This window comes from Eufriesea mexicana, unplaced genomic scaffold (assembly GCF_001483705.2).
Source record: "Eufriesea mexicana isolate 0111107269 unplaced genomic scaffold, ASM148370v2 scaffold19562, whole genome shotgun sequence".
NCBI classification, from domain to species: domain Eukaryota; kingdom Metazoa; phylum Arthropoda; class Insecta; order Hymenoptera; family Apidae; genus Eufriesea; species Eufriesea mexicana.
The window spans coordinates 8,048-33,776 of record NW_016926780.1 but is presented as its reverse complement, the minus strand read 5'-3'; the positions used below and the strand labels follow the sequence as shown (position 1 = coordinate 33,776).

The 25,729-nt window shown below is 39.3% G+C and overlaps 2 protein-coding genes across 2 annotated transcripts; both read left to right on the top strand.

Annotated features, from left to right (window-relative positions):
• Nucleotides 1-7,080: 7,080 nt before the first annotated feature.
• LOC108554372 (uncharacterized) lies at nt 7,081-8,481 on the top strand. The gene has a single exon (XM_017909632.1). The coding sequence runs from the start codon at nt 7,081-7,083 to the stop codon at nt 8,479-8,481; it is 1,401 nt and encodes a 466-aa protein (XP_017765121.1).
• A 1,324-nt stretch (nt 8,482-9,805) lies between these two features.
• Nucleotides 9,806-10,309, top strand: LOC108554371 (uncharacterized). The gene has a single exon (XM_017909631.1). The coding sequence runs from the start codon at nt 9,806-9,808 to the stop codon at nt 10,307-10,309; it is 504 nt and encodes a 167-aa protein (XP_017765120.1).
• The last annotated feature ends 15,420 nt before the right edge of the window (nt 10,310-25,729 follow it).

Below are 25,729 nucleotides of genomic sequence, written 5' to 3'. Positions count from 1 at the left end.
AAAAGCAGTGCCCAATTATGCTATTCGACCCTCTTCTGTGCTTTGATGTGCTCCCACTTGCTCTGCTGCTCGCTGCTTCGCTCCGATGTGCTCTAATTGAACCCCGTAATGCTCAGCTTCGGTATCTTGCGCTGTGCTCCACTGTACGCTCCTCTGTTGTGCTTTATTTTGGTGGCAGTACTAATTGGTGAGGCGTTGTCCAAGTCTGTGTTAGTTGATGCTATTTGATGCTACTCAGCGCATTCCTCTGCTCTTCTACGCTTGGCAGCTTTTTCGATGTTATCCTCCGCTGTGCTGTGCTATCTCATGCTCTCTGATATGATCATCAGTGGTGGCTGTGCTATCCCGTGCAGTGCTGTCCTAAGCAGCTACTCTGAGGTGTTCGTCCATTTACTATACCCTGTTGTCGTTTTCTGCGCTCTGCTCCGCTTTGTTGCAGTGTATGGCACATTAGAGTGGGCAGGGCGATGCAGGGCATGGCAGGGAAGACAAGGCAAGGCGCAGCAGACAGACTAGAGCTCGCGGGTACGTGCCTAGCAGGACAGGTCGGAGCAGGGAGAATCATTGTATACTAGGAATTGCTATAATGCACTGCATGGCTGGGATGTTAGGCTATGGTAGGTTTGATTCAGTGCCGGGTTTGGCAGGGCAGAGCAGGGAGAGTCTGTGCAGAGCATGAAGGGTTTGGGAAGGGCGTAGCGGTGCAGGTCTGCCACAGCACGGTGGAGCTTGCAGGTCAGGTTTGGTGTGACTACGGTTTTCCAGTTCAGTCCACGGCAGGGCAGGGCAAGACGGGGCACATCATAGCATGGCAGGGCAGGCAACCTGTGCAGTGATAATATGTGATATGCGCTGGCATTACTCCATCTTCCTTGCCGAAGAGCGCTCTGCTGCTCTCTCCGCCCTTTGACTTGCTCTGCTGCCGTAGCGTTGGTATTCGGTGCTGTGCTGTCCTCAAAACCCCAATGTGTGCTATTCGGTGGTATTTGCGCCCTGCTGCGCCCTGGCCAGCTTGGCTAAGCGCTGCTGTGCTCAGGGTGCTGTTCGGTGTGGTGGTATTCGTCGCTTTACTGCACTGTGCTGTACACTGCTGCGAAGTAACGTTGCACTGTCAATTTAAAATTGATATTATACTGTAATATTATTATCAATATCCTTCAATTATATGTCTTAATCTAAATAATTGATTACACACATCAAATGTACCACAATTAATAAGTACACTTTAGGAAAATTAATCCCACAAATAACAATTAGTTATTAACCATTCCTTTTATGTATAATACATTGAATACATTTATGAACTAAATTAAGTGACGTAATGGATAAGCTATATTTAAACTAAAAGGTAACACTAAAAGAACATGCGAATGAATTTTATAAATATATTTGAAATATTTGATCCAATGACAAATTATAATTGACTTCCTAAGTGATTAATTGTATTTGAACCAAATTTATTTATCCTAAATTGTATTGATTAATTTCAAGCGGATTTAATTTAATTTGAATTCAATTTTTAAATATCACATTTGCAGAATGCACAATAATTTATTATTTAAAAAAATTTGTACCTCATTATTGCATTCTTCAATTATATCTATGATATTCCTACCTCAACTAGACAATTAATTTTTAATTTATGAATATCATTATCGTTATGATTATCATCAATTATTTTCCTTGAAGTAATAGATGAACAAACCAGTTATTCCTTTAGTGCCATCAAACACACCTTCATATTGAATAAATCTGACAGTAGTTATTCAGCTAATTAGAAATATTACACAACCAATGACTTGTCCAATCAGAATATGTGCAAATTTAAATCCCGAGCATATAATTTTAACAATATTGAGAATTGTTTGAATAAATATTTGGTGTTACCTTTTTTCGTCCTTCATTGATAATATTTTATTAATATTAGACAGTTTCATACCATATATTCTAGCTTACGTGCTTTCTATATAAATCCTCTCATATTGTTCAGTTTACTAAATTAAATATATATATTAGTGCAAAATTTGAATATTTAATCTTCCCTTTCATTAAGTATCATTTCGACCTTGACCTTTGTTAATTTCTTTAGGGTTCATCACTTTGATGATTAACTCAGTATAATATTATATATATGTATGTACGTAAAATTCATAACTTAACCTTTACCTCAACAAATATAAAAATATTAGTAATATTATGAACAGTAGAATAATAATATAAAATCGCGGAAGAATTTACCATGGAGCAAAAGTATCATGTACTAATAATATAAATGTTTTGAAATTTAGACTACATTTACATGTTTTATCAGATTTGTTTCTATCTGTTCCATTCCCTTGATCCTATTTTCATATATGTATATAAACATCAATCCAAATTGTAACTACTTTATCACTGAACGGAACTTTCATTATGAACAATTATTATAACTAGAATACAAAGATATCTTATAATTGGAATTGCATTATACAATTCAGTTATTTTCATTTTTTTAGTACCTACATTGTCTATGAGAAATAATTTTTAATTAAATAGTAAAAAAATTAATTCTAATCTTTACCTAATTTTATCAGCAATATTAGGAATTACATTTGTGAAGATTGGTTTATATTATCTGCGTGAGATGGCTTTCAGGTGGTGCGAATGGGAACAGATTGTACGTGAAAGGAGAATTAGGTTTGCTAGTGATGCGGATGAACGGCGACGGCCAAAATGGTGCGTGCGAGGCGCGAGGAGGTCTAGGGCGAAGGAAAAACTTAAACCAAACTATCGATATCTGTTAATTGTAAAAAGCATATACATGGACGCATTATATGTGCCTGTTAATTATAAATCCAAACGAAATTTATAGCAAAGCGTAATTGTAGGAAAGGGTTGTTGAGAATTTTAGTAGGCTCGTGCAAATGTGAGGTTACGATGACAGACGCATGGAGCAGAGATTATACTACAATTACTTGCCTTCACTGGAACAAATTGCGGGTATCCTGCCAGGCAAGAAATTATGGAGAAGGGTGATTAACGTGAATACCTATGAACGATCAGAGGAAGGAGGATCGCAATATGAAGAGAAATTAAATGTATGGAACGTATGAGGCTATGACAAGTATGTAGCCCAGACTGTGACAATCGATACAACTAGTAAGTCTCAGTTACTGAAATCTCATCCGGAGAAAAATGTAGACAAAGTGTGACACTTGATTGTAGAGAACATGGCTGCGGATAGAGAAGGAATGGGAGTGAGGGCATTGTATAAATTGACAAGTATATGTAGGAAAAGGGTAGAAAACATCTATGAATATATCAACAGAGCAGCAGAATTCACACACCTGTGTGGCGAATTTGCTAAACATGCAATGGGGTAAGTAATTGGAATGTATGCCATGCAAGACCTTATGCCAGAGTAGTAACAATATGTAGGACTACTAGAAGGCCAGAGAAGAGCAACAATGCGAGACGTAATATACGCTTTCAAACAAGAAGAGGGCAGAAAGGGCAAGAGAAGATGCGACGAAGGAACGAAAGACATTGAAGATTTCAGGAAAGTGAGAGACAATATAAATTGTAACGTTAATTGTTGTAAATGTGGCGAAAAGTGACATAAAGCGGGTGAGCGTAGTGGCAAATTAAATGTTAGGCTGCTCAGGGATTTGCTCATGCAACATAAGGTTATAATGAGACAAAAGTCTTATTACTCCGCGTGGAAGATGCTACAGAGGAATGGGTAACGGTAGAAGTGGAAATGCATCTGGACGTGATAAGCTAGAGATAATGATGATGACTGCAGATGAAGCAGTTATTGCTGCATATGGCCAAAGGTATGAGATGCCCAGAAGTTTACAGGAACATAGATCGTACAAGAACATTTGAGACATAATTTGGGTATTGCATTGCAGGTCAACAAGACATATGACTTGCGATGCAAGCATATTTGAAAAAATATGAGATAAACAACGAGATATCGGACTGGCTTGCCAAGAGAGGAATAAATTAAGGTCACGAAGCATAGGTGAAGGTGAAATGAAACCAAACGGTTACAGAGAGAAGTGTGAGGCTGAAGAATCAGCTGCAAGTCTCAATCGTAAATGCAAATTTGATATCTGGTTCAAGTACGACTGACTGTGGTTACAGCCTTAAGCTTGAGAAGTATGGATCACATATTGGATATATTGGATCATATATTAGCCTAGACGATCGTTAACATTTAAATTCTTCCAATCATCGTTGGAAATATTAGCAAATAATCCTCCTTTCTGTGTTTCGTTTAACGAAATTACAATTTCATAATTGAATAAATGAGATTCTAATATGATAGGAATGCGCCACGAGATGGAAATTCTAAAATATGGAATATGATCCTGATATTAAAAATTTTAACATAAAATATACCAATTTTGCAATTCAATTTGCAAATTCAATGCAATCAAATTCAATTAATTCAGATAATTTAATTTATTTACGGAATTTTATTGCACTAATTATACTAACACATATGTTCTTATCTATTTCGTTGATTCTGAATATCTTTCGTAATAAACGTATTCATATATATTTATCAAAGGATCAAGTAATCCAAATAAATTGAACAATTATTCCTATAATTATTTCAATATTGATTCGTTTTCCGTCTTTAAAATCTTTGCATTGTGTTCATGATTTACTAAATCATTTTTCAATTAAGTCGATTGGACATCAATGATGCAGATTACATGGATATCCTGAATTTAGTAGTTTTGAGCTTGGTTCCTGTGTACTGATTTGTTGTATAATTCATAATCTTCACCTTCTTGATACCGATATTGTTATATAGCAGTTCCAATAAAACTCTCTTTACCTTTATTACTTTCATCAACTGATGCAGTTCATTCCGGAGGAATTTCAATATTGGGTATTAAAAGTGATGCAATTCCTGATCAAACAAATGAATTTAATTTGTTTTGTTTATGTGCAGGTTTATATTTTGGTCAATTTTAAAGAATTTGGTTTGGGAATCATATTTCTGTACCAATTACATAAGAAAGAACATCGACAAAATATGTTACAAAGAGCATTAAAAGTAAAATTCAACTTATTTTGCTTATAAATTAGTTATATTTTGATGTAGCGTTAAATTGCCATTTTAAAATTAATATTAGGCTATCCTTTTCACTATCTCTAAATTATATGTCTTGTTGCGGCCCTAGGACCGCAATGTACCAAGTCAAGTGTAGGCCTGCTTTATACCTCTACTGTAAGCACCACTTGACTTGCACATGCTCAGCGAAGACTACCTCACCGCTGGAATAGACCGTGACAAGGTCTGATAAATTATCCTCTTAGACGATAGGCGTCAGATCCTAAATTGTTCAAACAACCACCATCACCGAAGGACACTGAAGTTGACTTACACACCCAATAGCGTACCAACCAATCTGAAAACAATCGATCCCAATAAAGCTATTAACAGGGCATTCAAGAGGAATTCTCTCTAAAAAGTCCATCACGACGACACCAGCATCATCGCTCGAGACCTACCAACCACTCTGCCAGAAGACTGTCATCTACAGTAGGACTCTCTGCAGTTGAACACCAACCAGATCAACCTATCCATCTATCAAGTTAGAGTTGGCCGCATCCAAGGCAGCATTGCCACAGCAGCATAACGGGCCTTACAACACCGTGAAACTCCACGAGCGTGCTGCAGTGCTCGGGACGCAACATTTGGTCCTTCGAGCCGGATTCGACTCAAGAGCATCTGCAACACTGTGGGCCATCGGAGCCGGAACCGAACATTTGAATCCGCAACACTTGTCATTTGAGCTGGATTCACATACTTGAATCCACATCCGGATCTCCACGCGGAATCTGAAGCAACGGTCGCGATGAACCATCGAACCATTATCTGAGCCGATTCCAGAGCCAGTGGACACCTGGAACGACAAAGCTTAACACGCATCGCAAGGGGCAAACTCAACCCCTCGAAGCCTTCTCCACTTTCCCATCGGGGAACGTTCAGCATCACGAAGCAGCTACGTCTGGTCATCATCACGTAAGATTATCGCCATCCTATCAATCCTTCGAAGACTTGCGTCAGGTTAGCATTGGCACTCGCAACCGCCGATAACACGCGCTCACTTTCTCGCAAACGCGCTAGGTTCGAAAGCAAATTAACGCACTTCGCAGAGTACGTCCCGTCATGGGATGTTTACGGCGCTGAAGAAATTGGAGAAATGCGCCTCAGAATCACAAGCATGGAAAAGGACTGCAGAGCACTAGAATCGTCTCTGGAGAAGCTTGAATTAGCCGCATCCGACGAGGAATTGGAGTCACGTTTCGCAGAACGTGCGGAACACGACGACACCTACCTTCATAATATGTCTCGCACAAAAGCATTGTCGCTAAATTCGACTCGCGAAACGCAGAGCCGCCGCTGACGGATTGTGAAACGACGGTCAATTCAGCATCACCGCTCGCGGTATTCAAGGAGCCGCAAGTCAAGCTGTCGACTATGCAGTGGCCAACAATTTGGTGGTGTAATGAGGCGTGGACGAGTTCCTGCGACGCGTTCAAGGCCGCGGTGCATGACAACGCACGCTTCCACGATGCGCAGAAGCTCATATATTTGCGGTCCTGTCCGACCAGGATGGCTGCCGAAGGAATAGGATCATTAGAAGCAACCAGAGCGCAATATTCGGTTGCGTGGAATCTGTTGGAACGGCTGTACAGCGCACAATGCGTCGTATTCCAATAGGATTCAAGCGCTTTTCAACCTTCCAGCAGTCACTCGATTCAACGCATATTCCTTAGGAGAATTGGTGGATCAAGCGACTAAACCTTATCGTGCGTTACAAGCCCTGAATTAGCCATTCCTCGAGGCGCTCACGATGCACGCGATAACACCTAAGTTAGATGACCGTACCAGACTGTTGTGGGAGGAACGAATGCAGAAGGAGCATCCCCGACTTCCTACAACACTGACGGAAATTATTAGAAACCTCGCGGCACGAAGGGTCTCAGAAATCTGGCATATTGAATACTCGTTCATTTCGTAAACCAAACACGAGATCGAGATCACAAACGATACGCGCCCATTCCATCGCCCAGATGACATGTGCCCTTTGCAATGGCAACCACCTCACACAAGCATGCGCGAACATGATTAATGCCACATTAGCAGTGACTTTTGCATTGGTAAGGGGAGCAAGGTTATGCACGAACTGTTTACGCGTCGGTCACGGAGTGCAAAAATGCTTGGCAATCAAATGTAGACGTTGCAGCGGACGCCTCCATACATTATTGCATGAGGAGCAGACGGGCGAGCCGCAACAAGCGTATCAAGTGAACGTTTCGGCTCTCAAGGCAACCCATGGGGCAGAGGTTGTGCTATCCATCGTGGTCGTCTACCTTCCGGAAAATCGAAACAAACAGCAACCGTGTCGGTTACTCTTCGATTCCGGGTCACAGTCCCACCTTATTACCGAACGGTTTTCGAAAAGGCAAGGCATTCCCCATCACCGCGTAGGAGTACCAGTAACTGGAATTACACAAACAACCACTTTCGTAAGGAAAGCCGTGGAAACGCAAATTCAATCGCTTACAAGCCCGTTCACAGTCGACGCGACATTCTTGATCGTGCCACAAATCACAGAAATGCTACTATCGCGAGCGCTATATAGGACCGACGTCAAGATCCCAAGAAATCTCCCTCTAATCAACCCTAACTTCAACTTGCCGTCCGAGGTGGACGCATTACTAGGCGCCGAGGTGTCCTTAAAGTTATTCTGCGTCGGGCAGATTCCCACTATGAGCAACGCAATCACGCCACAGAAAACCAAAATTGGCTGGATCATGGCAGGCAAACTCCCACATGTAGATAGTCAACAATTCACTCGCTGTCATATAGCTCGCTACGCACTACATCAGCTCACGCAATTTTGGGAGGTCAAAGGAACTCCGCGATCCCCTTTAATATCAGTAGAAGACAGAGAATATGAGGCGCATTTTAAAGCGCAAACAAACCGCGACCACGTGACACGCAGGTATACAGTTCGGCTGAAATTCAAGAACAATGTGAAGGATCTCGGCGAATATTATTCATTGGCACGAAAGCGATTCTATGCATTGGAACAGAAATTGAGCCAGAATCCGGACCTCCGACACAGACACGAAAACATTCTAAACGAATATTTGGTGTTGGGCCACACGTCGCTAGTGACGGATTCATCGATCAAGCACAGATATTACTTACCGCACCATGCTGTAATAATGCAATCGCGCCTAACTACCAAATTCCGGGTGGTCTTCGACGCACCGGCCTGGACCACCAGCGGGTGCTCTTTATTCGACGCACAGTTGGTGGTACCAAACGTCCAGGAAGACCTACTCTCTATCGTATTGTGCTTTGGGTCACACACCTGCGTAATGGCCGCCGATATAAAGAAAGTGTACCTTCCAGTATGGGGCATCCTGACGCCCGCGAGTATCAAAACATTCTCTGGTGCCTGAATTGGGGGGGGGAGCCGATAGCTACATGTACCCTTAACACCGCCACCTGCGGCAGGTCAGCCGCCCCCTAGACACTGAAGGGCTGCACCAGCTCGCAGCTGACGAGGGAGAATAATACCCGCAAGCAGTGACCGCGTTCCGCGAAGACCTCTATGTGGATAACTTACTAACGTGTTCCAGCTTCTATAGCGAGGCAACAGTCCTACGAGGTCAGATAATCAAGGCCTCCAACCGAGCAGACTTCAACCTACGTCAATGGACGTGAAACGACGAGCTACTGGTGAAAACCTTGGAGGACAAAGCAAATGACCGACTGCTACGAGTTGACCTGGACAACACCATAAATACGTTGGGACTCTCCCAGGACGCGAAGCGCGATACGCTTAGATTTGACTTTAAGGGACTGAGACAGGGCAACCTTATAACGAAACGGTCCATATTATCGAAAATTGCAACACTCTTTGCCCCCTTCGGAATTCTAGGACCGATAACAGTACGCGCTGAAATAATGTTACAAACACTGTGGAAATTACAATAAGACTGGGAGGAATCAGTACCGATGGACATTCTTACCCAATGGACCACATACTGTCGCGAGTTACTAGTTTTGGAAGACATGAGGATGAGACGACAGATACAAGGGAGTACACCGTATTGCTATTGCACGGGTCCTGCGACGCGAGCCAGCAAGCTTACGGGGCATGCATGTACATTCGCGGGATCAGCACGCGGTGCACCACATCGGTACACTTAGTGGCGTCATAGTCAAGGGTAGCTCCCGTAAAAACGATCACGTTGCCTCGATTAGCGTTGTGTGCAGCTCATTTACTGTCGAAGACACACCAAACCGTTTCAAGTGCACTACGGAGTGTGTCCTTCCTAAAAAAACTTATTTTGGTCGGATTCCACAATAGTAAAATATTGGATACGCACTTCCCCGCATCAGCTAAAAACTTTCGTATCGCATCGAATCGCGGACACTCAAGGCTTGATTGAGGATAACGAATGGCGCCACATACGATATGTGGATAACCCGGCAGATTTGATATCACGCGATTGCAAGGCGGAGAACCAGACTAGCAGCAAACTTTGATTCCACGGTCCGGAATGGCAAGAGGAAGCGGAGGCAGACTCACCCCGAAGTCAACTAGATCCGGCAAGGGGTATCCCGGAGCAACGGCCACTCGTCGTAGCACTGAACGCTACTACCAACGGCTTTGACCTCCTCGAGAAATTCTCGTCGTTCACCAAACTCAAACGAATTACAGCATATTTGTTACGCTCTCGATTCATCAGCTCCCGTAAGAAATTCCCGAGCAAGACAATGACGTATGCGGAATTACGCAAGGCGGAACAGGTCATCGTAAAATGCATCCCACAACGGGCCTACCGGAATGAATTACTCGCCATGTCGGCCGGGAGACCGACCACCACACTGACGCTTCTAGACCCATTCACAGACAAGGAAGGAATACTACGAGTGGGCGGCAGACTAACGAAGGGAAGTTTAAAACCCGACATGAAGCATCCGATGATTTTGCCGCGGAACGATCATGTCACTCAATTAGTCATACGCGGGCACCAGATCAAAAGTTTGCGCGCAGGCGTACAAACCACTTTGAACAGCGTGCGACAAAGATTTTGGATACCTGGCAGAAGATATCATAATCGAAAAACTATTCATCAGTGTGTAAGGTGCATTCCGGCCAAGCCATCCACCATCAATTATAAAATGAGCAATCTGTCCCCCTCACGAATCACACCTTCAAGACCCTTTCTGCATTCTGGCATAGATTATTGTGATGCGTTCCACATGAAAGTGGAATGAAAACCCACCGAATTCGTAACATGGTTAAGGTCTACTTAGCCATACTTGTGAGCTTTGCGATACGGGCCATTCACATGGAAATCTTGGGCGACCTGGCTACTGAGGACGTCCTAGCAACTCTACGGCGACTCGTGGCGAGGAGAGGCCGATGCTCCGACACCAAATCCGACAATGCCACCAATTTTACCGGTGCCAATATATTGATAAGGGAACTAAATAGGTTTGTGAGATCACAGAGTTATCGCACCATCATAGCATCGGCACTTGCGAATGAAGGTGTCACGTTGCACTTCATTCCGCTCCGGGCTTTGGCGGACTGCTGGAAGTCGCATTCCGATCATCAAGACATCACCACTCACGTGTGGATCGAGAAAGACTGCTGTCATACTAGGCCTCGCTGAACGACGTGAACGAAATAGAAGCTATTCTAAGTTGCCAACCCATAACACTCTTATCCTCGGATCCCAACGGCCTGACCGCTCTAACACCAGGTCGTATCCTTATTGGCGATAGACTGACAAAGCTCGCAGACATCGACTTTACGACAAACCCGGACGGATGGCTTTCATCGTGGCGACACGTTCAAAGCATGCAGTACCATTTTTTTGGTACTTTGGAAACGTTGGTTCAAGGAGTATTTGCTGGAACAGACGACCCGCAGAAAATGGTATAATGTCAAGGGAGAGAACTCGACATCGGAACCATGGTCCTGATCAAGGAAGACAACACGCCACGCATGACGTGGCCGCTCGGGAGAATAACGGCCACACACTCAGGATCCGATGGTATGATCCGCATAGTTAGCTTCAAGACGGCCCAAGGAGGATATAAGCGCAGCGTTAAAAATTTGCTCCGTTGCTTATCGATATATCAGATCATTTGTCTAGGATGTCTGTTATAATATACAAATAAGACTCACCTAGATCACTTTATTTTAAGACGCGACCTTGTACGATAGGGATACTACACACTGTCATTCTACACATCAGTCATCATTGTAACTGCATTCACATATCGACACCCCTAATTTCATATCTAAATTTCATTGAACCATAAACAGTTCAAGGCGGGATGTACGTTGCGGCCATAGGACCGCAATGTCGCAATTCAAGTGGAGACCTGTTTTATGCCTCTATTGAAAGCATCCATTGACTTGCACATGCTCACCGTCATCTAACCCGCCGCTGGGATATACCGTGACAATGACCGATAAATTATTCCCTTAAGCTATAGGCGTCAGAACCTAAATTCCTTACACAACATCCACAATAGGAGGACACTGAAGTTGGCGTACACCCCCAATAATATACCAAAGAATCAGAAGACAGTCGATCCCTATAACATTACTGACAAGGCATTCACAAAGAATTATCTCGAAAAACTCCAACACGACGACACCAGCATCTTCGATAGGGATCAGCCAACCGCTCTGCCAGGATACTGCAATCTACAATAGAACTCTCTGCAGTTCAACACCAACCAGGTCTACCTCTACCAAGTTAGAGTAGGCCGCATCCCAAGCAGCATCGCCGCAGCAGCGTAACGGGCCTTATGACACCATGAAATTCCACTAGCTAGTTGAAGTGCTCGAGACGCAACATGACTTAATCGGAAGAATTGATTTCTCACATCAAATACAGTCTATTAATAAGCGCTTTTGAGGAAAATTTAATGCCACAAATGACAACAATTTGTCATTAATAAGTTCTTCAATGTATTAAAATAGATACAATATATTTACTAATTAAATAAAACGATATATTAGAAAATCTACCTTTCAATGAAGAGGTAACAATAAAAAAACGTGAGAGTTAATTTGGTAAATATATGTGGAATACTTGGTCCAGTGACTCATCAACACTACATTCCTAAGCGATTATTTATATTTGAATCAATTCTTATTTACCCTAGGCTGTATTGATTAATTTCTAGTCGATCTAATTTAATTTGATTTCAATTTTTATAAATCACATTTGCAGAATTTACAATAATTTACGATTTCAAAGGATTTATATACCCCAATGTCACATTTTCATAGAATTCCTCATATTACTACTTCAACTAGATAGTTAATTTTTAATTTATAATTGTCATTAACTTTATGACAAGCACTAAAAATATGTCTTGTAGAAAATACATAAATAAATTCTTTATTCATTTAGTGCCATTAATTTCACTTCGATATTTAATAAGCTTTTGGGTAATTTTTGTGCTAATTAGAAATATTACACAAGATATAGCTTGTCCAATTCGAATATGTTCAAATTTAAATTCATCGGCATTTAATTTTAACGATATTGAGAATTGCTTGAATAAATTTTTTGGCGTTATTAATTATTCGTGTTCGATTGAAAATATTGATGATACTCTTAGAATGCTTTATATCATATTTTCCAGCATACGTATTTTCTGTATTTATTCTTTAATATTATTCAGTTTATTTAGTTAAATACATATATTAATTAAGAATTCGGTCATTTAATTTTCCTTTTCGTTAAGTACCATTTCGAACTTGACCTCTGATAATTCCCTTATGATTCATCACATTGGTGAATAACTAAACATAATATTACATATATGTACATATGTGAAGTTTGCAACTTAACCTTTACCTTAATAAACATATTTAAATTCATAATATTATGAACAACGGAATAATGTTATAAACACGCGGAAGCGTGTACTGTTGAGCACAGGTGTGATGCATTAATAATATATATTTTTTAAAATTTAGACTGCCTTTTTATCTTAAATCTGACTTGTTTCTCTTTATTTCGTTTTTTTGATCCTATTTTCATATACATATATTACACGTTCCATTCAAGTTGGAGTTACTCAACCACAAAATGTGACTTTAAAATGATTAATAATTATAATTGAAATATGAAGGTATTCTTATAACCGGAATTGCATTATTCAATTCAGGTATTTTTATTTTCTTAGTATTTACATTACATATAAGGAATAATTATTTATTTTATTGTAAAAAAAATTAATTCTGATATTTATTTAATTTTATCAGTAATATTGGAAGTTACATATGTGAGGTTTGGTATATAGTATGCGCGCGAGATTGCGTTCGTGTGGTGCGAATGGGAAATGGTTGGCCGTGGAATGAGGTCAAGGTTGGTAACGTTGCGGATGTACGGCGTCAGTAAAAATCGTGTGTGCGAGGCGTGAGGAAGTATAGAAAGCATGAAAAGCTTAAACCAAATTATCGATACCCGTTAATAGTAAGGGACATATGTATTGATACATTATGATTGTCTATTAATTATAAAACCGTATGAAATTTATTGCAAGGCTTGAATGTAGGAAAGGATTGGAGAGAATTATAGTTGACGCGTGCAAATGTGAGGTTACGATGACAGACACATGGAGCATAAATGATAATAGAGTTACTTGCCTACACCGGAAAAGATTGCTGGTGTCCTGCTAGCCAAGGAGTTATGGAGAAGGTTGATAAATGTGAATACCTATGAACCATTACAGGAAGGGAGATAGCAATATGAAGAGAAATTCAATGTATGGAACGCATAAGGCTATAACAAGTATGTAGACAGGTCTGTGACAATCAAGAAGATCAATAAGTCTCAGTTACTGAAATCTACTCCTGACAAGAATGGAGACGAAACGTGGCACTTGATTGAAAAGAACATGGCTGTGGACAGAGAAGGAATGGGAGTGAGATCATTGTATAAATTGACAAGCATATGCGGGAAAAGGGAATAAGGCATCGATGAATTTATCAATAGAGCAACTGAATTAAGAAATCATCGTGGCGAATTTGCTAAACATACATGGGGGTATGAAATTGAAATGTAGGTCATGCAGGACGTTATGTCAGAGTAGTAACAGAATGTATGGTTATTAGAAGGCCAGAGAAGAACAACATTGCGAGACACAGTATACGCTTTAAAACAGGAGGAGAGCGAAAAGGGCAAGAGAGGAGACGACGAAGTAACGAAACACATTGAGGGTGTCAGGAAAGTGAGAGACAGTATAAATAGTGACGTGCATTATTGTAAATGTGGGAAAAAGAGACATTTAGGAAATGAGTGTAGTGGCTAATTAAATGTTAGGCCGCTCAGAGATATGCTCATGCAACATACGGTTATAATGAGACAAAAGACATGTTACTCCGCGTGGAGGATGCTGCAGAGGAATGGGTAAAGATAGAAGTGGAAGTGCACCTGGACGTGACAAGCAGGTGATAATGATGATGAATGCAGGTGAAGCAGTTATAGCTGTACATGACCAAAGGTATGAGATACCCAGAAGTTTACAAGAACATGGACCGTACAAGAATATTTGGGACACAATTTGGATGTTCCGTTGCAGGTCAGCAAGACACATGGCTTGTGATGCGAGGATATTTGAAGAGACAGGGGATTAACAAGGATATATCAGACTGGCTGACTGTGAGAGGAATAAATTAAAGTCACAAATCACAGGTGAGGGTGAAATAAAACAAAATGGGTATTGAAAGAAGGGTGAAGCTGATGAATCTGATAATGGTCCCAAACTTAAATGCAAATTTGAACTATCTTTCAAGTATCACAGGCTGCGGTTACAAACTTAAGTTTGAAAAGTATGGATCATACATCTTCTTATCTAGACGATCATTAATATTCAAATCTTTTCAGTCATTGTTGGAATTATTAGTAACTCATCCTCCTTTCAGTCATTCATTTAACGAATGTAGGATTTTATAATTGAATAATTGAAATATTTTCGTGGCAGAAAAGTGTAATAAACTGAAGATTCCAGAATATTTTTATTCCTCCAAAAATATACTGAACAATTCGAAGTCGGTATCAATGAACTTGATTAGAATTTTTGAAAATTATTTTTGAAGTATTTTCAATATTTTATGCGCTAAATATTACTACTGTTGTTTTTCCACGCTTTTTAATTTACGTATTTCTATTGCAATTTTAACATTTAATTAGTTATATTTTTGATTCAACTAGATAAAGTGATGAAGACTCCCGATGAAGCATTTACGGCTGTACATGACCAAAGGTAGGACATACCCGGAAGTTTAGGAGAACTTGTAACGTACAAGAATATTTGCGACTCAATTTGTCTAATGCATTTGAGGCCAACAAAGCACATGACTTGTTATTCACGGATATTTGAAAAAATAGGAGATGAACAACGAGACATCCAACTGTCTGTCATAGAGAGGAATATGTAAAGGTCACGAAGTACTTGTGAGGATACAATAGAGCGAAGAGAATTTTCAAAGAAATCTGAGGCTAAAGAATCTGTTACATTTCCGAAACTTCATTGCAAATTTGTCATCTGTATGGACAATCGTTGGCTGTGCTGACTATCTCAAATTTTAAGAGCATGGAGCACACATCAATTAATCTGAACGGCTGATAGTTTATAAATTCTTTCAATCGTCGCGGAATTATTAGTAAATTATCGTCCTTGCAGTCATTCATTTAACGACTGAGCATTTTTATAATGTAATAAGCGATATCTCTGTGTTACATGAAAGCGTACTAAATTAAAGACTCGAAAACACTCCTGTTTACCCTAAAATGTGCTGATAAACTTAATGTCGGTCTCACTTAATTTGGTCCGTGTCTATAACTTTTATTACTGAAGTATTTACAATAATTTTTAAATTAGACTTTGCCGCCGTTTATTACGTATGTTTTTTAATTCATATATTCGTATTGCACTTCTGTCATTTAATTCCTCAAATTTATTCTTCAACTTAATAAAATGAGGAAGACTACCGATGCAGCAGCTAATGCTGTACATGACTACAGATTTGAAGGACCCAGACGTTTAGAAGTACGTGGAACGTGCAAGAAGATTTGAGACACAGTTTGGCTGTGGCTCTGCGGTTCAACAAGACACATGACTTGTTATTCAAGGACATTTGAAAAAATATGAGATGAACAATGATATATCAAACCGGCTGACAATGAGGGCAATATGTAGAAGCCGCGCACCACATGTGGGGACACATTAAAACGAAGAGTGCATTGAAAGAAGGCCGAGACTAAAGAATCTGCTATATGTCCTAAGCTTAAATGCAACCTGCCATCTGTGTGAAGTATCGCTGACTGTGCTGACAATTTCAAATTTGTAGTGCATGGAGCATATACATTTTAATCATAACGATTATTAGTATACATGTTCCTATATACATCGTTGGAATTAACGGTAAATTAGCGTCCTTGCAGTCATTCATTTAACGACTGAGCATTTTTATAATGTAGTAAATGATATCGTAATGTTACAGGAGAGCGTACTGAATTAAATACTCCAGAATACTTTTATTTACCCTAGAGTGTAGTGGTTAACTTAATGCCGGTCCTACTTGATTTGGTCCATGTTTATAACTATTATTACTGTACAATTTACAATAGTTTATAAATTAGATTCTGCTACCGTTAATTATGTACGTTTTTTAATTTATATATTCGTGTTGCACCTTTGTCATTTAATTCCTCAGATATTTCTTCAACTTAACTAAACGATGAATGCTACCGATGAAGCTGTTAAGGCTGCACATGACCAAATGTGTGAGATACCCAGAAGTTCAGTAGTACGTGGAACGTAGAAGCATTTTCTAGACAAAGTTTGCCATTTGCATTCCAGCACAACTAGACAAATGGATTTCGATGAAAGGATATTTGAAAAAAGGGGATGAGCAACGAGGTATCAGACTGCCTGAAGAAGAGAGAAATAAATTAAAGTCTCGAAACATATGTGAGGTTGAAATGAAACAGCGAAGGCATTGAAAGAAATCTGAGACTAAACAATCTGCTACGTGTCCCAAACTTAATTGCAAATTTGTCATCTGTATGAAGAATTGCTGACAGTGCTGACAATCTCAAATTTGAAGTGCATGGAGCACATACCTTTTAATCCTAACGATTATTAGTGTTTAAGTTCTTTCAAACATCGTTGGAATTAATTGTGAGTTATCGTGCTTTCCGGCACTCATTTAACGATTGAGGATTATTATAATGATGTAAATGATATATTGGTGTGACTGGAAAGTTTAATGAACTAAGGATTCCAGAAAACTTTTCTCTATCCTAAAATATACTGATCAATTTAGTGTCGGACTCACATAACTTCATCCGTGTTTATAAATATTATTACTGAAGCATCTGCAATAGCTTATAAATTAAATTTCACTGCTGTTTATTATGTATGCCTTTTAAATTATATATTCATATTGCACCTACGACATGTGATTCCTAATTTTTCCACTTCAACTTAATTAAATGATGAAGACTAACGATGCAGCAGCTAATGCTGTTGATGACCAAATGTATGAGGTGCCCAGAAGTTTAGTAGTACGTGGAACGTACAAGAATGCTTGAGACACGGTTTGGCTATTACTTTGCAGGTCAACAAGGCACATGACTTGTGATTCTAGGATATTTGAAAAGATAGGAGATGAGCAACGAGATATCAAACTTGCTGTTAAAGAGAGGAATATGTTAAAGTCACGAAGCACTTGTAAGGATACAATAAAACAAAGAGGGTATTGAAAGAAAGCTCAGACTATCAAATATGTTACATGTCCGAATCTTAAATGCAAATTTGTTATCTGTATGGAGGATCGCTGTCTGTGCTAACAATCTCAAATTTGATATGCATGGAGCACACATCTATTAATCTCAACGATTACTAGTATTTAGATTTCTTCAAACATCGTTGGAATTAATTGTAAATTATGTTGCTTTCCGTCATTCTTTTAGCGGCCGAAGATTTTTATTATGATAGAAATGAAATATTAATGTGACAGGAATGTATACTGAATTAAGGATTCCAGAGAACTGTTGTTTATCCTGAAACATACTGACTAATTTAATGTCGGGCTCAGTTACTTTTATCCGTGTGTATAAATATTATTGCTGAATTATCTGCAAGGGTTTATAAATTAAATTTTGCTACCGTTTATTATATGTGTCTTCTAATTTATATATTCGTATTGCGTATTTGACATATCATTCCCAAAATTTTTCTTCAACCTAATAAAGTGATGAAGCCCGCCGACGCTGCAGCTAAAGCTGTGAATGACCAAGGTTGTGTGATACCCAGGAATTTAGTAGCACGTAGAACGTATAAGAACGTTTTATACACAGTTCGGCTATTGCTTTGTAGCTCAACTAGGCTAATGGCTTTTGATGCAAGGATATTTGTGAAATAGGAGATCAACAACGAGTTATTAGACTGGCTTACAAAGTGAGGAATAAATTAAATTCTCGAAGCACAAGTGAGTTTGAAATAAGACATCGAGGGCACTGAAAGGAGGCTGAGACTAAAGAATCTGTTTCATGTTCCAAATATAGATGCAAATATGTTATCTGTATGAAGAATCGCTGTCTGTGCTGACAATCTCAAACTTGATGTGCATAGGGCACACATCAATTAATTTGAACGATTACCAGTGTTTAAACACTTTCAATCGTCGTTGGAATTATTAGTAAATTATCGTACCTGCAGACATTCATTTAACGACTCAACATTTTTAAAATGTAACAAATGAATTCTTAATGATACCGGAAAGCGTACCGAATTGAAGGTTCCGGAATACCCTTGTTTACCCTGAAATGTAATTCGAGATATTAATAATAGACATACGCGTACTGAGTGCGGCCTCCACAACGTTACTGGAGGTGTTGTATTAATCCATTCACTGATGACTTGAATTCCACAGTTGTACTAGAAAGATCATTGTACACATTAGTTATGATTGCTGACGTTTACAATTCCCAGTACGGTAGCTGTTATTTCCTTATAGCTCAAGGTACTAACAACTGACAACTCGGTAGGATGTACTGCCACTATCACAGTACTGTTGCCGCTGGAATAATCTGAGCGGTGATGATATAAGTTCCGCTGTAGTTCTAGAATAATCAATGTGTACATCAATTATGGACAGAGATATTTACAATCCACAGTACGGTAGCTGGTACATCCACCAAGAGAGCACTGTAGCCGTTGGATTTATGATTTCAGTGGTCATCTTATTTCCAAAGCAATTCTAGAATAATCAACTTATAGTACGGTTATCGCTAGAGATATTGTAGGAAAATATAATATGTAGGACATACAAAAACGAAGCACTGTATCTGTTGGGTTACTCTGTGTATTGGTGAATTATGTTCTGCAGCAATTCTATAATGAAGTAATACAGATACATTATCCCTAGAGATATATACTATTGGCAATACACTACTGAGTACAGCCATCAACACAGTACCGTGGTAGTTGGATGAATATGTTCGCAGTTGGCGTAAATTCCAGAAGTATTTATGGAATCATCAAGGTACAATACGGTTACGGCATGCGATATTTACAATTGACAGTACGGTACGTGGTACATACACCAACAGAGCACTGTTGCCGTTGAATTAATCTGCTGAATGATGATCTATATCGAACAGCAATTATAGAATGAAAAAAGGCAGATGCATTATCCATCGAGAAATATACGATTGACAACACTATACTGAATACAGCTATCATCTCTTTACTGTAGCAGTTGGATTAGTCTGTTTGTTGATGATATAAATTTAACAGCAATTCTTCAATGACAAAGGAATGAACCGTTATCTTTCGTGGTATTAACAAATGAGAACGCAGTACTGAGTGCAGCAATCGTCAAAGTACTGGAGTCGTCTGTATTATTTGATCTTTGGTGATTTAAGTTCCATAGTAATTCTAGAATTATGTATGCATATTTAGGTTATGGATCGAGATGTTCACGACTGAATATACGATACTTAGTATATCAACTAACAGAGCTCTGTAGCGGTTGGTATATTCTGCTCAATGATGACTCATATTTTATAGCAATTCTAGTATGACATAAGAGCGGTCCATTATTCCTCGACTTATGTGCAATTGACAATAAAATGCAAAGCACAGTCATCATCACGGTACTGTAGCCGATGGATTATCTTGTTCATTTGTTATTTAAATACCACAACGAATATGGAATAATCCTTGTATATTACGGTCATGGCTAGAGTTATCTGCAACTGAAAATACGATTCTTAGGACGTCTTTCAACAGAGCATTGTTGCCTTTGGATTGGTCTGTTCACTGAAGACTTGTATACCACAGCAGTACTAGAATAACAAGGGGCAGTTCCGTTATCGCTAGTGGTTACTAACATTTGGCAACTCGCTGCAGAGTACAGTCATCATCACAGTACTGCATTCCTTGGATTACTTTGTTCAGTGTTGATATCAATTCCGTAGCAGTTCGGAAATGACAAAGCACAGATCCATTGTCCCTCTACATATTCACAATATACAATAGAGTACAGAGTACAGCCATAATCACAGTACTGTATTCGTTGATTTAATTTGTTCGTTGATGACATAAATTCCTCTGCCATTCTGGTGTAATCAATGTGTATACTCTTATCGCTAGGGAAATTTGCAATTGACATAACGATATCTCGCAGCTACATCAGATGACCTCTGCAGACATTGGATTAACATGTTCAGTGATGATATCGATTATGTATCAATTCTAGAACGACAAACTGAGTATCCATTATATCGCGAGTCATTGGCAATTAATACAGGAGGACTGATTACAGCCATCATCATAGTATCGTAGGCGCAGGAATAATTTGTTCTCTGAGGATGCAAGACTCACAGCAGACGTAGAATAATTAATGTACAGTACGGATATGGCTGGAGATATTAACAACAGGCATTACGGTGCGTAGTATATCCGCAAGCAGAGTACTGTAGACGTTGTGTTTAATCTGCTCACTGATGATATATGTCCTACAGCATTACTAAAGTGAAAAAAGAGGGATCCATTATGCCTCTGTAAATTTGCAGTTGACAAAACGGTACAGCTTAAAGCCATCAATACGGTACTGTAGCCGTTGGACTACGTTGTTCACGAGCGATGTAATTTCCACTGCAATTCTAGAATAATCAATGTATAGTACGATTATGGCTAGAGATATTTGCAGCTGAAAGTACGACACTTAGTGCATCCACTAGCAGAGCACTGAAGCAGTTGGATTAATGAGTCCAATGATGATTTAGATTTTATAGCAATTCTAGAAGGACAAGAGGCTGATCCGTTATTGCTCGAGAAAATATCATTTGACATAACGGCACTTATTTCAGCCATCATCACAGTATTGCAGCCGTTTGATTAATCATCTCATTGACGGTATAATTTCCAGATTTGTACAGAATAACCTATGTATGTATCAGTTATGGATGATAATATTTACAATTCCCAGCACGAAATATGTGCATCCATTGATACAGCACCGTAGCCTTTAGATTAATCTGTTCAGTGATGGCGTGAAATGAAATGCAGGTCCAGGGTAGTCGTTGTATGACACTGCCATTACTTGGTATATTTACAGTTGACAGTACGTTTCATAGTAAGTCCTTCAACGGGGCACAGTAGCATTTGGCTTGATGTGCTCAATGATGACTTGTATACTGTAGCAATTCTTGAATCTGAAAAGGTATATCCGTTATAGCTCGAGACACTTGCAGGTGACGGAACAGTTCTGAGTACAGCCATCATCGCAGTACTTTAGACGTAGGACTAATATCTTCACTGATAAATTAAATATAGCAGTGACTATAGCATAATCAACACATATTACGGTTATCACTAGAGATATTTACAGCTGACAGTACGGTACTTAGTGCATCCACCATCAGAGCACTGAAACTGTTGGATTAATAAGTCCAATGACGATTAAGATTTTATAGCAATTCTAGAAGGACAAAAGGCTGATCCGTTACAGCTCAAGAAAATAACATTTCACATACGGCACTTCGCTCAGCCATTTTCACGGTATTGCAGAAGGTTGATTAAGCTCTTCACTGACGGTTTAATTTCCAGATTAGTTATAGAATAATCTATGCATATATCAGTTATGGCTGATGATATTTACAATTCCCAGTACGGTAGTTGATGCATCCACCGATAAAGTACTGTAGCCGTCGGATTAATCTGTTCAATGATGACTTACGTTCTATAGCAATTCCGGAATATCAACATACCGATCAATTACCTCGCCAGGCATTTACAATTGACATAGCAGATCTGGATACAGCTATCATCACATAACTCCTAACGTTGGACTAATTTCTTTACACATGTATTGAATCTTCCAGCAATTCCAAAATGATCTCTGTATAGAAGAGTAATGGACAGGGATATTTACAAATAACGTTACGGTATGAAGTACATCCTCCAACGGAAACCTGTAGCCGTTGTTGTAATCTGCCCAATGATGATCTAAATTCCCGAGCAATTCTGGAATGTGGTAACACAGACCCATTATCCCTCGACGTATCAACAATTGACATCACAGTACTGAGTACAGTCATCATCACAGTAGCGTATGCGTTGCATTAATTTGTTCACTGATGATATAATGCCTACAGCAATTCTAGAGTAATCAATGTATTGTATGGTTACGGCTAGCGATATTTACAATTGAGACTACCGTACTTAGTACATACACCAACAGAGCACTGTAGCAGTTGGATAAATCTGCTCACTGAAGACGTATATTGTACAGAAATTCTAGAGTGGAAAATGCAGATCCATTATACCTCGAGGCATTAGCTGTTGAGAACACAGTATTGATTACCGGTAATGTGAACGTACTGTAGCCGTTGAATTACCTTATTCTCTGATAATGTGAATTCTATAGCAATTATGGTATACACAATGTATACTACGGTTATGTATAGAGATATTTACAACTGTCAGTACGGTACTCAGTACATGTCCCATGTACAATGGCAAAGTACCGACACATTGCTTCACCAGGCATCAATAATTTACATGGCAAGACAGAGTACAGCCGTTGCCACGTTACTGTAGCCCTTGTAATGTCTTCTTCACACATGAACTAAATTCTCCAGCAATTCCATAAAAATGAATGTATTGTACGGTTGTGACTAGAGGTATTTACTATTGACAGTACGTTACTTAGTATATCCACGAACAGAGGGCTGCAGCCGTTGGATTAGTCTATTCACCGGTGATTTACTTCCTACAGTAATTCTGGAATGAAAAAGGACAGATACATTATCCCTCCAGGTATTTACAATTGTCATCACATTGCTAAGTACAGCCATCATCACTGCACTGCAGCCGTAGTACTACTACCTTCACTCACGGTTTAAATTCTATACGAATTCTAGAATGACAAAAGGCATATAGATTATCCATCGCTATACTGACATTTGACAACACAGTACTAGGTACAGCCGTCATTACAGTACCTTAGCCGTTGGATTACTTTGATCACTGGCGGCGTAAGTTCCAAAGCAATTCAGGAGTAGCCTGTGTATAGAACGGTCATTGCTAGTGGCATATACATTTGACAGTGAGGTACACACTACATGTGCGAAAAGAGCAGTGCTGCCGTTGGATTAATCTGTTCACTGTTGATACAAATTACAAGGTAGCTCTAAAACAATTAATGAAAATATCAGTCATGGACAGAGAGATTTACAACTCCCAGTACGGTAGTACGTGCACCCACCAAGGGAGCACTGTAGACGTTGGATTAACCAGTTCAGTGTTGATTTAAATACCGAAGACAGTCTAGGGTAGTCAATGTATTGTACGGTTATGGCTAGAAGTACTTACAATTGACAGTACGGCTGTTATTATATCCATCAACAGGGCAGTGATGCCGTTGGATTGATCTGTACAATGATAAATTATATCCTATGGCAACTCTAGAAAGACAAAAGACAGATCCGGTATAGATACAGACTCAAACAATTGAGGAATCGGTGCTCAGTACAGCCATCTCTGCAGTACATAAGACGTCGGACTAATTGCTTCACTGATAAATTGAATTTAGCAGGAATTCTAGATTAATCATTGTAAGTACGGCTATGGGTAGAGATATTTAAATCTGATAGTGCGGCACATGGTACATACATGAACAGAGCACTGTTGCCGCTGGACTAACCTGTTAAATGATGTTTTAGATTCTACAGCAATTTTAGAATAACAAACGACTGAACCGTTACAGTTCAAGATATTTGCAATTGAAATAACAATACTATGTACAGCCATCATAACTGTAATGTAGCTTTTGGATTAGTTAGTTCACTGACGATACATATTCCACAATATTTCTAGAATAATCAATGCATGCATCAGTTTTAGATAAAAATATTTACAATTCCAGTACGGAAATAAGTTCATCCACCAATATTGCACCGTAGCTGTTGGATCAATCTGTTCAGTGATGATGTAAGTTCCACAGTAGCTCTAGAGTAGTCAATGTACAGGGCAGCTATCGCTTGAGTTATTCATATTTCCCAGGGCGGTAATTTGTACGTCTGCCAATAGGATACTCTAGACGTTGGATCAGTATGTTCAGCGGTGATTTAATTTCTATTGCAAATCAAGAAAGACAGAGGACTGTATTACTGTCGCTTGAGACATTAACAATTGGCCAAACAGTACAGAGTACAGGAACTATCACTGTACTTTAGCTGTTGGATTAATTTGTTCGCTCATGACGTATATTCCAAAGCAAATCTAGGTTTATCAATATATAGTACGTCATTTCCAGAGATACTTATGATTGTCAGAACGATTCTTAATACATGCATCAACAGAGGACTATAGAATTGTATTGATCTGCCCACGGATGCTGTAAATTCCAAAGCAGGTTTAGAATAATCAATATATAGTACGGTTACGGCCGCAGATATTTTCAACTGTGAGTACAGTACGTACTACGTACACCAGCAGGTCCATATATCAGTTGGATTGGTCTTTTCACTGATGATATATATTCTACAGCAATTCTAGAATGAAGTGAGACAGATCCAATATGCCGCAGGACATACGCAATTGACAACACAGTACAGGGTAGAGCAATCTTCAAAGTACTGCATCCGTTCGATAACCCTGTTCACTGAAGATTTTAATTCTATATCAATTCCGGATTAATCAGTGTATGGTACAGTTATGGCTAGACAGTTATGGCTATACATATCTACAACTCAGAGAACGGTACTTAGTACATACACCAACAGAGCGCTGTCCCCGATGTATTAATCTGCTCAATGATGATTTACATTGTACATCAATTCAAGAATGAAAATGATAGTTACGCAATCCATCGAGGTATAAACGATTGTCAACACATTACTGAGTACAGCCACCATCACATTTCTGTATTCGTTGGATTAACTTGTGTCTTGATCATTTAAATTCCTCTACCATTCCGGCAAATCATTGTGTCGTTCGCTTGTGGCTAGAGATATTCACATCTGACTTTACGGTACATACTACATCAATCAACAAAGCATTGTAGCCGATGGAGTAATCTGTTCAATGATGATATAGATTCCATAGTAACCCTAGAACGGAAAAAGGCCCATCTATCATCCC

Excerpts from the sequence above, each read along its gene's own strand:
- LOC108554372 (XM_017909632.1), top strand. The coding sequence starts at position 7,081 with ATGACATGTGCCCTTTGCAATGGCAACCACCTCACACAAGCATGCGCG.
- LOC108554371 (XM_017909631.1), top strand. The coding sequence starts at position 9,806 with ATGACGTATGCGGAATTACGCAAGGCGGAACAGGTCATCGTAAAATGC.